Below are 15132 nucleotides of genomic sequence, written 5' to 3' on the forward strand. Positions count from 1 at the left end.
CCCGGCGGGCTGCGCGGCGGCCGGCGGTTGTCGGCGGGGCAGTCCGGCGGGCAGCGGCGGCTGTTCCGGCTGCGGCACAGCGGCGGAGGAGCGGGCTGGGCGGGATGCGCGGCCGCCGTCGCCGTCTCCCCAGACTCTGAGCGCAGGCCGGGCCGCGCCCACCCGGGCCCCCGGCCCCCGCCTCGGCCCACCGCCGCCCCTCGTCTTGACCCCAGCTCGGGCCGCCTTGGGCCAAGCGTTCCGAGCGCGGCCCGGGCCCAGCGCCGCCGCCGCCGCCACCGCCGCCGCCGCCGCCACCGCCCCGCCCCTCCCCCGCCCGGCCGACCCCGGCGCTCATGCGGACCGAGCCCCGCCCCCCGGCCGAGCCCGCCGTCCGAGCCCGCGTCTGAGCCCGCGCCGCGCGCCCGCCCGCCCGCCCGCCCGCACCATGCTCAAGTGCATCCCGCTGTGGCGCTGCAACCGGCACGTGGAGTCGGTGGACAAGCGGCACTGCTCGCTGCAGGCCGTGCCCGAGGAGATCTACCGCTACAGCCGCAGCCTGGAGGAGCTGCTGCTCGACGCCAACCAGCTGCGCGAGCTGCCCAAGGTGAGCGGCCGCCCGCACCTGGGCGCCGGCCTCGCCTGCCTCGGGCGCTGGCACCAGGTGGCAGCGGGCGGCGGGGCGCGGCGGGGCCGGGGGGCCGCGGGGGCCGGGAACCTGAGCCGCCAGGTGGGGACCCACCTGCCGCGCGGCGCCGGGGTCGGGCAGCCCCGCCTGCTGCTCGGCCGGCTCTCGGCCCGGCCGCGCTGGGGCGGCGAGCTCTCCCCGAGGCGGGTCCGCAGGCTCTCCGCCTCTGCCGGCTGCTGCGCGTCCTGGTCCGCTCGGCGGGGGAGACTAAAGGAAGCAGGTCATAAAAGGATTTCCTTTCTGGAGACAGGGTGCTTGGTGGCCCCGTGCCTGGGGGCTGTGTGCAAAGGGTGTGGCCCACCGGGGCTTGGTTGGGGGGGCTCTGTCCCTTGCCGTGTGCAGGAGCCTCCGGGATGACAACCTGTGTGCCTCTCATTTCCTGCCTTTTTTTTCTTGGTAGTTGTCAAGTTCTTGCCACAGATGCGGGGCAGGGAGGTCGGGTGCTGTGGCAGAAGTCACTGTGGGTCCTGGCGGGCTCCCTTCCTGGGTGGGTAGGAGAGGAGCTCCGGGGGGCGAGGGCAGTCTTGGGGGAGCACACAGGGAAGGAAGAGCCACCGGCTGGGGAGCAGGTGAACTTCTCAGCTGAGGTCTGGGCTCAGGAGGTCGGCCATATGGCGAGACAGTGGCAGGGGAGGCATCTGAGGTGACGTCGAGAGACCGGGTACCAAAAGTTAGCAAAGTGGAAGTGTAGCAAGGCATGGGTACAGGCTTTTCTCTTCTTTTCTTGCTGCAGACGGGGTTGATGAGGCAGGACCCTGGGTTCTTGTGTGGCCTGGAGCAGGCAGAGGCCCACGGGGTCCGTGGCTTGTGATTGGTGTCAGCTCTGGAGGGGGCTTTGCTGCAGAGTCCGCCCTCCCCTGACCCTGCTTCCTGCCCACAGCCCTTCTTCCGACTGCTGAACCTGCGCAAGCTGGGCCTGAGTGACAACGAGATCCAGCGGCTGCCCCCCGAGGTGGCCAACTTCATGCAGCTCGTGGAGCTCGACGTGTCCCGGAACGGTGAGGGACCCGGTGCGGGGTGGGGCTGCAGCTGCCGGCTGGCAGGAAGGGCTTTGAGCGCGTGGGCGCTCTGCGTGCGTCTCCATGGTGACCCTGTCCGCTCGGTGCCCCTCTCCTCGCAGACATCCCCGAGATTCCCGAGAGCATCAAGTTCTGCAAAGCTCTGGAGATCGCGGACTTCAGCGGGAACCCCTTGTCCAGGTGGGCGGTGGCCGCGGCCGGGGGCAGTAGCGGGCTTGGGGGCCTCCACAGCCCTGTCCTTGACGTCTGGGATCCCCTTCTCCTGGTGCAGGCTCCCCGAAGGCTTCACTCAGCTCCGCAGTTTGGCTCACCTGGCACTGAATGACGTGTCCTTACAAGCGCTGCCCGGGGACGTGGGCAAGTGGGTGCCCTCCGGGGGGGGGCGGGAGGGACAGGCTCAGCCCCCCCCCCCCCCCCGCTGTGCTTGCTTCCTACACGCCTCACCCGGCTCTCTCTTTCAGCCTCGCCAATCTGGTGACCCTGGAGCTCCGAGAGAACCTGCTGAAGTCCTTGCCTGCGTGAGTGGGCGCGGGTCCCCCCCCCCAGCCTCTGCCTGCGCCACGGTCCAAGGGCGCCTTGGGCCACGTGGCCCCGGCAAAACCTGCGGTTTGTTCCGCAGGTCTCTGTCTTTCCTGGTCAAGCTGGAGCAGCTGGATCTGGGCGGCAACGAGCTGGAAGTACTGGTGCGGAGAGGCGGGGCCGTGGTGGGCGGGGCAGGGCCACCGAACCTCCGGCCGGCCGTCCCTCCAAGCCCGTCCCCTGTACCCATCTGTTATCACAGCCTGATACCCTCGGGGCTTTGCCCAATCTCCGTGAGCTGTGGCTAGACCGGAACCAGTTGTCAGCACTGCCCCCGGTGAGTGAGGGTGTGGGAGCCCCTACCTGGCGCCCGGCCATCCCCTGACCCTCCGTGCCTGCCCTCAGGAGCTGGGGAACCTGCGGCGCCTGGTGTGCCTGGACGTGTCGGAGAACCGGCTGGAGGAGCTGCCGGCAGAGCTGGGCGGGCTGCTGCTCCTCACGGACCTGCTGCTCTCCCAGAACCTGCTGCAGCGGCTTCCTGACGGCATCGGTCAGCACTGGCCTGGGCGCGGGGAGGGGCGTGGCTGGCCATGAACCTCGGGCGGGGGCGGGGGGGGGACCATGACCCCACCTGGGTTCCTAGAGAGGCCCCCAAGAGGGGGGAAGGACGCCAAGGCTTGGGGTCGGGGTGACCGGGTGCCGCAGCTGAGGAGCCGAGGCGTCTCACGGGGGCCGGGTGCGGATGGTGAGCAGGAGCGGGCTCGCAGGTGCGCTCACCTGTGCTCTCTGGGGCTGGGGAGCTCGATGGACGGCGAGAGCAGGAGGACGGGGTAGGCAGCAGGGAGGGGCGCTGCCCTCTTCCGAGCTGTGTGCTGCCTGGGTGCTGCCCTTCCCCCGACTCAGCCCTTGGCACCACGTGTCCCTGGCCCCAGGTCAGCTGAAGCAGCTGTCCATCCTGAAGGTGGACCAGAACCGGCTGTGCGAGGTGACCGAGGCTATCGGTGACTGCGAGAACCTGTCCGAGCTCGTTCTCACGGAGAACCTGCTGACGGTACGGCCGGCCTGGCAGGACTAGGGGTGCGAGGCTGGGGTGCCACCATGTGGCGGGAGGCCGCTGGCAGGAGGTGCTTGGCGGGAAGCGGTGGGTGCAGTATGGGGGAGGGGGCCGCCCTGGGGGGCGCCCGTCCCCTTCTGAAGCCCAGAAGGTTTCTGCCGACCCCTGGCCCGCCCTTTCCCTGGCCAGGCCCTGCCTCGCTCACTGGGGAAGCTGACCAAGCTGACCAACCTCAACGCGGACCGCAACCGCCTCGAGGCGCTGCCGCCGGAGATCGGAGGCTGCGCGGCGCTCAGCGTTCTCTCCCTGAGGGACAACCGCCTGGCTGCCCTGCCGCCCGAGCTCGCCCACACGGCGGAGTTGCACGTGCTGGACGTGGCCGGGAACCGGTGAGTGCCCGCCTGCCCTGCCCAGCCCCCACCGAGCCGACCGTGCCCGCCGGCCGCCGGTGCGCCAACCGTGCCCGCCGGCCGCCGGTGCGCTGACCGTGCCCTCTGGCCGCCAGGCTGCGGAGTCTGCCATTCGCGCTCACGCACCTCAACCTCAAGGCCCTCTGGCTGGCCGAGAACCAGGCCCAGCCCATGCTCCGGTTCCAGACCGAGGACGACGCTCAGACCGGCGAGAAGGTGCTCACGTGTTACCTGTTGCCCCAACAGCCCCCGCCCAGCCTCGGTAGGTTGCTGGTGATGGGCTGCCGTGAGCCGGCAGGGGGAGTGCGGTTGGGGGCGTGTCCGGCCCCAGACAAGCCCAGCCGCACTGACGCTGGTTTCCCGCAGAGGACCCGGGGCAGCAGAGCAGCCCCTCGGAGAGCCGGAGCGACGTCCCGCCCAGCCGCGTCAGCGTCATCCAGTTTCTGGAGGTCCCCGCGTGCGGTGATGACACCGAGGGAGCTGCTGCCGAGAAGCGGGTATGGCGGGGGGCTTCCTGGGCGGGCTGCCTCCTCCCTGCCCTCCCCTGACCCCTGCCTGCCCCACCCCGCGCCCTTGTGCATGCCGCAGGGCCTGCAGCGCCGAGCCACGCCTCACCCCAGCGAGCTGAAGGTCCTGAAGAGGGGCGTGGAGGAGCGCCGAGGAGAAGCCCACTCCCGCCGGCCGGAGTCCGGCACGCCCTCGCCCCTGGAGGAGGTGCCTGTGGGAACCCGCTCGGCACAGGGGGGACGCCGGCCCTGCAGGCTCGTACCTTGCGGGAGCCCTGAGCGTCTCGTCATCCTGGGTGTGGGGCTTTGAGGCCCCAGGGTGGCTGGGGGTGCTGTCCGGGGCCGAGCGCCCCTCTCCCACGGGGCGGGGTCGTGTTGCACAGGGGCTGTGGGGGGAGCATGTGGCATACAGATGTGCAGGGGCAGCCCGAGGCGCCCGCGTTCTTGGTGGCCCGGGGGACGGAGAGCGAGGGCCGCGGGTGCTCACGCAGCCGGCGCGGGCAGGGTCGGCTCTGGCGTCGGGAGCTGGGAGCGCCCGCCCCATCCTGGTCCCTTGGAGGCTTCGGGCCACAGGGGCCGGGAAGGGAAGCTTTGGGATCCCGGGGGAGAGCTGGGCTTGTAGGGCAGGTCCCCCTGGCCCGCGAGGCTGCTGTCTGCAGCTTGTTTGCAGTGTCCCGCGCCCGTGAGGCCCCGGACCTTCCCCAGACGGGAGCTCGTCTCCTGGGAGCCCATGGGCCCTTGTCCTTCGGTTGTCCGGGGAAAGGTCTGTGAGGGGCCGTGGCACACAGCTGTTGAGTTGGTGGCGGTGTGGCTCCCCCGCGAGCTGGGACGGCCGGCCCCCGCCTGTGCAGGGCGCAACCCGCCTTGGCCACCGTGGACTGAGCCGCGCTCGCTCCGCTGCAGGACAAGAGGCTGAGTACCGAGTCCGGTGTGAGCGAGGACTCACAGCCATCTGCCGGCACAGCCTCCCAGGGAGAGCCCGAGGGCCCAAGCCTGCAGGAAGCCGCGCCCGGCCCCCAGGAGGAGGCCGCAGAGGAGAGTTACGAAGAGGTGCGGCTGGCACCGGGGGCCGGGCAGACATGGGGGGTGGGGGCCGTGCGCACGCGGCTGGGCCTCCTGGGGGCTCCTCCCAGCCCCGAGCTCGGGGTCCCTCCTCACGGCCGGCTTTGTTCAGCCCACGGTGCGCTTCGCGGAGGACACGCTGCTGCTGCCTCCCGCGGAGGATGGTGAGAGCGAGGAGACGCCCTGGCCCCTGCCTGGCGGGAGACAGCGCCTCATCCGCAAGGACACGCCTCACTACAAGAAGCATTTCAAGATTTCCAAGCTGCCCCAGCCTGAGGCCGTCGTGGCCTTGCTGCAGGGGGCGCAGCCTGATGGTGAAGGCCTCGGAGCGCCCTCGGGCTGGCACAACGGGCCCCACGCGCCTTGGGCTCCGAGGGCAGAGGAGGAGGAAGAGGAGGAAGAGGAGGAGCCCGAGGAGGAGGAGGAGGAGGCCGTGGAGGCCGGGCCGGAGGAGGAGGAGGAGGAGCAGGCGGCGACCCTGGTGCCCGTGCCCTCTGTGAAGGTGGGTTTCTGCTCACAAACCTACTTGGGCTTGGCTGTGCCAGCTCCTCCTGGTCGGGCCGCGGTCCGTGCTGGGCTCTCCGGCAGTTGGCACAGCAGCTCTGGGTCCACATCCCAGGCCTGGCGGACACCCCCAAGGCCTGCTGACTCCAGGGTCTCCCCGGGCTGCGTTTGGACTGGGGTCCCGGAGTTTGGCAGCTGCGCGTTGCTGCCTGGATTCCTGCTTTGTTTTGGGTCCTCTTCGGAGCTTCCTTTGGGCCCCTGTGGCCCCTCAGGCCAGTCCTGTCCCCGGCTGCTCCCCGGGGACATGGTGTCCCGGCTCTTCTGTGCATCTGGCGTCGAGCTTACATCCGGAGCACGGGCGTGAGGCTGCGGCAGCTAAGGGGACAGTCAGACACGGCCTCTGCCCGCTGCAGGGTCCCCCACCCCTCGGACTCTGCCCCCTTTGGTGGTGGCGGCCATACTTGGGGGCTGGAGGGGAGGGGCTGGCTGCAGTGGTGGCGGTTTCGTGTGGTGCTTCCTGTCCCTGCTGCTCGCGGGGGGCCGGCTGCAGCGGTGGCGGGCGCGGCTCACTGCATGCTGGTCCCGTCCGACAGGGGGTGTCGTTCGACCCGGCCAATAACCTGCTGATAGAGCCTGCGCGCATTGAGGAGGAGGAGGTCTGTACTCGCTCTCTGCTTGTGCTCCGGGTCCTGGGCTGTGGGCTCTCGCGCCTCCTAACCCCTGCCCCGCAGGCCCGTCCGTGCTGCTGCCCCCCTCCTCGGGTGGGGCCCGGGTGCCCTCTGATGCGGATGGACGTGGCGTTGGGGCCTAGGAAGGCAGCCGGTCTTGTCGGGGTGCCGGGGCGTCTCGGGATCTGCGGGGCTCCGAGGCGGCATCTGGAGGTGGAGGCAAGGACCCCGGCCTCCGTCCGGGCAGTGCCCTGCCGCACGGGGCTCCTCTGCTACTGGGCAGAGCCAGGCCCTCCTCGCGCCGTGCCAGGCCCACAGGCAGCCCCCGGACGGCCCACGTGTGTTCTGTTTGCAGCTGACGCTCACCATCGTGCGGCAGACGGGGGGCCTGGGTATCAGCATCGCCGGCGGCAGGGGCTCTACACCCTACAAGGGGGGTGACGAGGTGAGGGGCCGCACCCTTTTCCCAACATCCCTGTCTTTTCCCCAAGAGCCGGTCATGGCTTTGAGGGTCTTCCAGCCGCCCCTTCAGACCTCCCGGCTCGCTTCCTTCTGGGCCCCTGCCTGCCGGCCCAGGACCAGCTCCATGGCTCAGAGGTGGTGCGGGGCGCTGGCGCTCTCCTCCGCGCTCTGCCTCACTCCCGGGTTCGACCCTGTTGGGTTTGGGGTTGCAGATCGTACCTGGAGACTGACCTGGGCCCTCTGGCTCTGTGGGCCTGGCCTCAGTGAGCCTGGCCCATGACAGCGCTGGCCCATCCTCTTCTTCCCGTGCCCCTGGGCGTCTCTGCAGGCTCCGCGGGGGGTTTCCAGGCCTTGGCCAGCTGCTCCCCCAGCAGGACAGGACGGGGCCCTCCGCGGCCTCCGTCCTCCCCCCTGCTCAGCCCCGCTCATTCCCCAGGGTGTGTTCATCTCCCGGGTGTCCGAAGAGGGCCCTGCAGCCCGGGCCGGGGTCCGAGTGGGTGACAAGCTCCTCGAGGTGAGTCAGGGACACGTCTCAGGTTTCACGCAAAGGGCCCCGGCTGTGTTTGGAGCAGATGCTGCCCCTGGAGGCTGGCCGGGGAGGTGGTCAGCCCTCCAGCAAGCTGGGTGGGAGGTTTAGTCCTGCCCCGGAGCCTTGGCAGGTGTGTCGGGAGGGCTCCAGGGAGACCATGTGCTTGTGCTGATGCGGACGCACCAGGATGGAGCCTGAGGATCTGGAGGGGCCCACGGACAGGCGGTGGGACAGGAGCCTCACCGAGCCGGGCTCAGATAGCCAGGGCCCTCGGGTGTCCTTAGTCGCGGGACTGCTTCGATGGGGGATAGGTGGCAGGGGTTGCAGGGCTGGGGACCTAGGTGTGGACCAGCGGGAAGGGCACCCTTGGGTTCCCATCAGCTGGCTTGCGTCTTACCCTGCCCGCACCCCCGGGGGCCACTCAGGCCATGGGCATGGTGAGCCCACCGGGAGCCTTGTCCGCACAGGGGTGCATAGAGCACTCACGGGGCTGTGGCCCTGTCCTGATGGGCGTCGGGCTTCGCAGGTGAACGGTGTGGCCTTGCACAGCGCCGAGCACCACCAAGCTGTGGAGGCCCTCCGGGGCGCGGGCAGCACCGTGCGGATGCGGCTGTGGCGCGAACGCATGGTTGAGCCCGAGAATGCCGTCACTGTCACGCCTCTGCGGCCTGAGGACGACTACAGCCCCCGGGAGTGGCGGGGAGCCGGCCTGCGCCTGCCCCTGCTCCAGCCGGAGTCTGCTGGGGCCCCCCGCCAGCGCCATGTGGCCTGCCTCGTGCGCAGCGAGAAGGGGCTAGGCTTCAGCATCGCCGGCGGGAAGGGCTCCACGCCTTACCGGGCCGGTGACGGGGTGAGGCAGCTGCGGTGTGGGGAAGGGGGTCTTTTGGGGCCAGGGGGCAGGACGGAACTTGGACTCACTGTGCCTGGCTCTCCCCCCCGACCCCCGCCCACAGGGCATCTTCATCTCCCGCATCGCAGAGGGGGGCGCTGCCCACCGGGCGGGCACTCTGCAGGTTGGCGACCGTGTCCTCTCGGTGAGTGGGGGTAGGGGGGCCTGCTCACTGCCCCTCCGCTCCACTCACCACAGGGCACCCTGACTGGCCACACTCTTGCAGATCAACGGGGTGGACATGACTGAGGCCAGGCACGACCACGCCGTCTCCCTGCTGACCGCCGCTTCCCCCACCATCGCCCTACTGCTGGAGCGGGAGGCCGGGGGGCCCCTTCCCCCCAGCCCTCTGCCACACTCCCCCCCACCCCCCATTGCAGCCACCACCGCCGTGGTCACTGCCACCCCTGGGGAGTCCGGGCTGCTGAGGCTGGCCCCTGGCCTGCCAGCTGCTGCCTCAGAGGGGCCGTACCCGGTGGAGGTAAGACCCCAGGCTTCTGCCTGCCTGTACCCTAATCCCCCGTAAAGTTTGCTGTGGCGCATCCGCCCCTCAGGTGGGAAAGCGGGTGCTTCTGGGCTCTGCGCCCTCCGCTCTGGGGCCCTGTTTCGTAGGTTGCTGAGTCCCCACGTGGCCTTCCGTGTGCTCGTGTGCTGTGAGGTGGCAGGGACGCCCCCGCCTCCTCAGCCCCCCACCATCCCTGACAAGCTGACTGCAGCCACCTAGGCCCGATGCCCTCTGAGCTGGAGAGGCCCCGCTTTGCTGCTGTAGCGGGTTCATCCCAGCCAGCCCCTCAGGCCCCTTGGTACCCACAGGAGATCTGCCTGCCGAGAGCCGGGGGCCCCCTGGGACTCAGCATCGTCGGGGGCTCCGATCACTCCAGCCACCCGTTTGGTATCCAGGAGCCTGGCGTCTTCATCTCCAAGGTAGATGAGGCCCCACAGGCATTCCCGTGCCGGGAGGGCCCAGCCTGGCCGCGGGGCAGCGAGGCCTCCAGCCCGCTCAGCATCCCCCTCCCGACAGGTGCTCCCCCGGGGCCTGGCTGCACGCAGCGGCCTTCGGGTTGGGGACCGCATCCTGGCAGTGAACGGGCAGGACATTCGGGAGGCCACGCACCAGGAGGCTGTCAGTGCCCTGCTTCGGCCCTGCCTGGAGCTGGTCCTGCTCGTGAGGAGGGACCCACCACCCCCGGGCATGCGGGAACTCTGTATCCAGAAGGCCCCCGGGGAGAAGCTGGGCATCAGCATTCGAGGGGGCGCCAAGGGCCATGCAGGGAACCCCTGTGACCCCACAGACGAGGGCATCTTCATTTCCAAGGTGAGGCCCCTCCTCGGCCACCCCCGCAGCACCAGCCGCTCGGGGAGGGGACGAGGGCCCGGGTCCTGGCGGATCCTGGAGCGCGAGGCCCGGTCTCTGCAGGTGAGCCCCACGGGAGCGGCCGGGCGTGACGGCCGGCTGCGGGTTGGGCTGCGGCTGCTGGAGGTGAACCAGCAGAGCCTGCTCGGCCTGACCCACGGCGAGGCAGTGCAGCTGCTGCGGGGCGTCGGCGACACCCTCACCGTGCTCGTCTGCGACGGCTTCGATGCCAGCCCCGCGGTCCCGGCCGAGGTCAGTGCGTGTGCGGCTCGGCTTGCGTGAGGAGGGACCGTGTGCATGCGGGGGGGCGGGCGGGGCGCCGCAGGGTCAGGCTGCGCTCCTGGATGCCTGCGCTTGACAGCACACTGAGCCTTGGGCGGAGTCCACGAGAGCAGGTGTGTGGTTGAGCCGGGCAGCATCTGGGCAGGGGTGAGGGGGCTCTGAATCCGACGCGTGGTGAGGCCGCGGCCCTGCAGGATGGCGCCTTCGGACCCAGCCAGGGGTCCAGGGCCTGTACCCTGCTGGCGGCTCCTTCCCAGACGGGGTACTCCCTGGGACCGTCTGCCTCAGATTAGCCATTCCGGGTGGGTTGTGGGGGCACCAGTGTCCTCCTGCCCGGCCCCCCAGAGCCCTGACCCTCGGCCTGGCCTGCATGCTGAGCGGCTCTGGCTTCTGAGCCTCGGCATCCCCTCCACGCAGGAGGGCCCCCTACTCCCCACGCAGTCCTTCTTTGCCCACTGCTGTCCCCGGAGACCCCAGGTGGAAGCCGACGCGGCCACTCCTGCCCACAGCCCACACAGGCCCCCGAGGGCTCTTCACCTGGAGAGGGACAAGGCGGTCACTGCAGGTTGGCCTGTGGGGGGGTGTTTGGTCCCTGAGGTGGGGGTCACCGCCGACAAGGTTTATCTGTTGTCCTGTGTCCACTGACGGGAAGGGAGCCCGCGCTCTGGGCCTGGACACTGTGCTGGGGGCCTCGTGCCCCCACGTCCGTCTTCACGGGAATCCTGGTGGTTTCTGGACCTTGAGTTTCTCTTGGGCCTTGAGGCTGGACCGAGGAGTCCCAAGGACGCCTTTACCTTTGTTGATCTCTTACGTGTGTTCAGAGGTGTTTCGATGAGCGCGTTTGCTGATTTTAAAGCTCTCTCTGAAGAGAAGGAAGAAAACCGCTGCACGGCGGAGGGTGTGAGCCCCGCCGGGTTCCACGTGGGGTGCACGCACTTGGCTGTGCCCCGCGGGCGGCTGCCGGGGGCTTCCCAGCACAGTGGCCAGCAGGCCTGGCAGCCCACCTTGGCTTCTGCGGAGTTCGTGCGGGAGGGCGTCCTGGGGACCAGCGGTGGGCAGATCGGCAGGCCTGCCCTGTGTGCCCCCATCCCCGGCCCCCAGCGTGGGCGCCCGCATACGTCTGTCTGTCTGTCCCGTGATGGCCTGTCGGGCTTTTGTCTCATGGGATGCACGTGGTTTTGTCGCTTGTAATTTTTAAGATTGGTTTCTTTGAGGGTTTAGAAATCTGAGTTTTCTATGAATTACGTCTTCTAATCTTGTCCTTTGTGCCTTGTGGACTTGGGGTTTTCCTTTGGAATATCTCCCCGTTCCCCAGGTCCTCCCTACCCTGCGCCGTCATGCGCTTCCTTTGTCCTCCGGGACTTGCACTTGGCTGGACGGCTGTGTCGCGTCAGCAGTGGGGACCCTGCTCCCGTCGTCCCCGCGGGTTAGGAACATGGCGCCTCCCTTACGTGCTCATTGGGTCGTAAATACAGTTGCTTTCCTGTGTGCTTTGATCCCTAATTGGTCACATTGCCGGTTTTTCCTATTTTATTTATTTACTTATTTTTTAAAGATTTGATCTGTCTGGCAGAGAGAGACACAGCGAGAGGGAACACAAGCAGGGAGAGTGGGAGAGGGAGAAGCAGGCTCCCCGCCGAGCAGAGAGCCCGATGCGTGGCTCGATCCCAGGACCCTGAGACCATGACTTGAGCTGAAGGCAAAGGCTTAATGACTGAGCCCTCCAGGTGCCCTGGTTTTTGTATTTTAAAAAAAATTCCAGAGAAGCGAGTTCTCTCTGCCAGATGAGCCCGCGGGTTCTCTGACAAGTCGGCGGGGCCTCGACAGTTACCTTTGCTTTCAGAACACGTTTCCCGCGGGGCCGCGCTTTCCCGGCACGCCCAGGCCTCGCTCTGCTTTCCGTACTCCTGCTAAGCTGCTTGGAAACCCTGCGTCCCGGTCAGGCCCTGCCGGTCGCTCCGGGAGCCCGGTGTCAGGGGACCGTGAGGGCGGCCAGTGGCCCTGCCTTGTGCCGACTTGAAGGGCCCGTTCCAGCGTGCACGTGGCTGTTTGCTTCTGTGTCTGAAGCCCCGGGGTGGGGGCAGGACACTTGTACGGCTCCGCTCGCCGCCCCCCACCCCGGTTCTCCCTAAACTCGTCTCTTCTGCCGGGTTTTTCCCTTGTTGAATGTGAGCGCATCTGACCCTGTAGGAGTCCGGGTTTGCCGAGAGTCTAAGGTCTGCTTGGGTTCGGAACTCAGGGCTTGCCTGGGCGGAACATGTGTGCACTTGCTGGCCCTGTTCCGTGGCCAGGGCCTCCTCGGGCACCTGCACGGCCTCGCAGACCCAGCCCGTGGGCTCGCCTGGGCTCTGTGCCTCCTCTCAGCGCTCCAGGGAGGCTCCGACCGAGGAGACGCCACCCGCCCGCCAGCCTGTCCGCACTGGACGTGGGAGTGCTCTGCTCACGTCCTTGGCCTCCGGCTCTCACTTGCCAAAGCACGTCTCACCGGCCCCCCCGGAGAGCTGGCGCCCCGTCCTCACTCCCCTGCCCTCCTCGTCTCGCGCAAGGGCACGGTGCTCCCCGCGCCTCCTCTGGGCCCCGCTCCCTGCAAGGGGCACCTCCCCCCAGCTTCGCCACCCGGACCTGCAGGACACACTGGTCCCCTTCATCTTGTCCATGTTCTCGGGACTGAGCTGAGGCCCGGGAGGTCTGAAGTGTTTTTCTCTTGCTGAATTCGCGGGTCTGTATGTTCTGCGTGTTGGTGTCCGCGCAGTGCCCCCGGGGGGGCGTGCAGCTGTCTGTTCAGCCTGACACGTGTCACTTGACAGCTTCCTTGCTCTCCGGACTACGCAGGTGTCCAGGTGCTTCCTGCCCCAGCCCTGGAGCTGGCCATTTCCAGGGGTCCCCGGCACTGAGAGCCCGGCCGGGTCTGGGAGCCCTCGGAGCCTGGAATGTGGATATTTCTAGAAAGAGAGAAGCCGCTAGTTTGTACTGTTACTTGTCAAGTAGGCTCCATGCCCAACGTGGGGCTGGAACTCCTGACCCCGAGATCAGGGGTCACAGGCGTCTCCAACTGGGCCAACCAGGAGGGCAGGGTTTTCACTAACTTTTAATTCTTATGTTTGTGTCTCTTTTTCTCATACTGAAGTTCTTTCCAAGTAACGTGATCCTAACTAACGATTCAAAGTGCAGTAGCAACGTTACCGCTAAGAAGGCCTCTGAGAGCGAGGTAAGGTCCCGTGTCCCTGAGATTTATTTATTCACTGGGACGCGTCACCAAAATACCGAGTCTTCAAGTCACGTGAAGTAGCTCTGTGTGTTACGGCACCAACTTGGTATACAGTCGGCCTTGCTTGTTTTCAGGTCTTAAGGATGGTTTCAAAGATGGGTTTTGTGCTGGAGCGCGCCTTTACGTGGTCCCAAGCCCAGACCACAGCCGGCTCTTGCCAGGAGTCCGACGGCCATCCCCACGCCCCACTCCGATCCGTCGTGGTGTGCGTTTGGGGTTCTCTTCCCATTGTTGCTTTTCTTTTAAGATTTTATTTGAGAGCAAGAGGGCAGGAGCAGGGGGAGCAGCAGAGGGGGCGGGGGAAGCAGGCTCCCCGCTGAGCAGAGAGCCCGATGTGGGGCTCAATCCTGGGACCCTGGGATCATGACCTGAGCTGAAGGCAGAGGCTTCACCATCTGAGCCACCCAGGCGCCCCCCATTCTTTGTTTTTGCAACACACAAATACATAAGATGACGTTCACCTTGGAGGAGAGCGGTACGAACAGGCCGCAGACTCCCTCCGAGGCCTCGCGCACAGCATCCCCTCGGGCCGGGGGCGCACGAGCATCTGGCTGCCCCGTCTCCCTCGTCTGCCGACCCTGACCGAGTGCAGGGTCCCCGGGCCGCACAAGACAGGCTTCAGGGGCGCAGCTCTGCTGGGATGACCGCCCACTGACCGGGCGCACAGGTGGCGGTGTGTCCCGTCCTCAGCGGCCTTCACGGGCTGTCGCCCTGTTTCCCACCGCAGAGTGGCTTTTTCCCCTGTGAAATCCGTGTGGTGTTTTGTGGGGTTCTCCGTCCCGTTTCCCTCACCGGTGCAAGCAGCACGGTGGCGGCCGCAGCCGGGTTCTGACTCGGGGCTCCTTCCCCATGCTGAGGGGCTTCCCTGTTGGCTGGTGTGGCGCCTCCCGGGGCCGGTGTGGCGCCGTGGCTGCTGGTTCTGTGTCCCTGGCTCGTGCCCTGGTCTCCCGCACAGCCCCACGTCCTGCTTCGCCAGGGAGCACTGGCTCCGCTTGGAAAGTGGTCTTTAGAAGCCAAGGTCTGGGCCTGGGGCCTCCGAACAGCCTGAGGCCAGGAAACGGGAGCAGCTCCCACTCGGGAAAACCAGAGCGCACGCCCTGCCCCGCGGGACAGCCCTTCCCTGTGCGCGCGCGGCCTTCCCTGACGAGAGAAACCGGGCGGCGGCCTCCTGTGGGTGCTCTCCGCTCAGCCGGGCTGCGCACCTTGTCCTCCCCGGACCGCGTGCCCCGCCGCGCCAGGGCCTCCGTGCAGCCTTTTGCCCAGCATATTCCAGAAGGTGGGAAGGTGGGTTCCTTAGTGTCGTTGAATTTGCTTCCATCAGAATCGCGGCTGTCCCCGCTGGGCCCTGTCTCTAGGGTCATTGTCCACAGCTCACGGCGGTCGCACCCGCCGCAGGAGTGGCCCCATCTGCCGCGACTGTCCCCATGTCTGCTCGATGCCTTCAGCCTTGGGCTCCCTCTCCCCAGCTGGGGGCCCTCCTGGCCTTGCTTCCTGGGGTGCCACCAGCACACTCTCTCTCGCACTCGGCCTTTCTCAGTGGCCGCCGCACCAGGTCTGTGTCTCAGCCACCCCGTCCGTGCGGGCCGTTCCTGTGGGGGAGGGGGTCTTCCGTGCCGCCCCCCCGCTCTGGCTCCTGCTCTCAGCCAGGCCGAGATGTCGCCCTCGTCTGTGTGTTCGTCACCCGTGATCACTTTCAGGGTTCGCGGTCACAGCACAGTTCGTGGGTGGGACACGCGGCCTCCTTCCCTAGCCCCGGCGGCCGGGCCGCGGGCTCTCCCTGCTACCGCCAGGCTTCTGCGCCGCAGCCTTTATCTCAGAGTCCGTTCTGGGTGCTGCACATGCCAGAAACAGCCACCAGGCGCCCACGGCTCCGTGTCCAGTCGGCCTCCCCTGCTCTGCCCCGTGCTGGAACGGCCCCCAGTGCCCGTAACGTGCTTCT

General features: G+C 67.8%; 1 protein-coding gene across 15 annotated transcripts in view; it reads left to right on the forward strand.

Moving 5' to 3' along the window:
• Nucleotides 1–15132, forward strand: part of SCRIB (scribble planar cell polarity protein) — a 19621-nt gene continuing 4489 nt past the window's right edge. For 4 of the 15 annotated variants that reach the window (XM_082720435.1, XM_082720438.1, XM_082720439.1 and 1 more), the window contains exons 1-24: nt 17–586; nt 1548–1665; nt 1788–1866; nt 1958–2047; nt 2148–2204; nt 2306–2369; nt 2468–2542; nt 2611–2755; nt 3138–3256; nt 3449–3648; nt 3765–3931; nt 4036–4166; nt 4258–4383; nt 5079–5225; nt 5350–5739; nt 6335–6397; nt 6765–6854; nt 7308–7385; nt 7927–8250; nt 8354–8434; nt 8516–8770; nt 9103–9213; nt 9311–9604; nt 9707–9895. In XM_082720435.1, coding sequence (XP_082576561.1) covers nt 428–586; nt 1548–1665; nt 1788–1866; nt 1958–2047; nt 2148–2204; nt 2306–2369; nt 2468–2542; nt 2611–2755; nt 3138–3256; nt 3449–3648; nt 3765–3931; nt 4036–4166; nt 4258–4383; nt 5079–5225; nt 5350–5739; nt 6335–6397; nt 6765–6854; nt 7308–7385; nt 7927–8250; nt 8354–8434; nt 8516–8770; nt 9103–9213; nt 9311–9604; nt 9707–9895 — 3552 coding nt within the window. In that variant the 5' untranslated portion in view covers nt 17–427. Of the gene's footprint in view, nt 587–1547; nt 1666–1787; nt 1867–1957; nt 2048–2147; nt 2205–2305; nt 2370–2467; nt 2543–2610; nt 2756–3137; nt 3257–3448; nt 3649–3764; nt 3932–4035; nt 4167–4257; nt 4384–5078; nt 5226–5349; nt 5740–6334; nt 6398–6764; nt 6855–7307; nt 7386–7926; nt 8251–8353; nt 8435–8515; nt 8771–9102; nt 9214–9310; nt 9605–9706; nt 9896–13052; nt 13134–15132 lie in introns of all 15 variants that reach the window. The other 11 variants (XM_082720425.1, XM_082720433.1, XM_082720437.1 and 8 more) reach the window with 7 other exon arrangements.

This window comes from Mustela nivalis, assembly GCF_964662115.1.
Source record: "Mustela nivalis genome assembly, chromosome: 2".
NCBI classification, from domain to species: Eukaryota; Metazoa; Chordata; class Mammalia; order Carnivora; family Mustelidae; genus Mustela; species Mustela nivalis.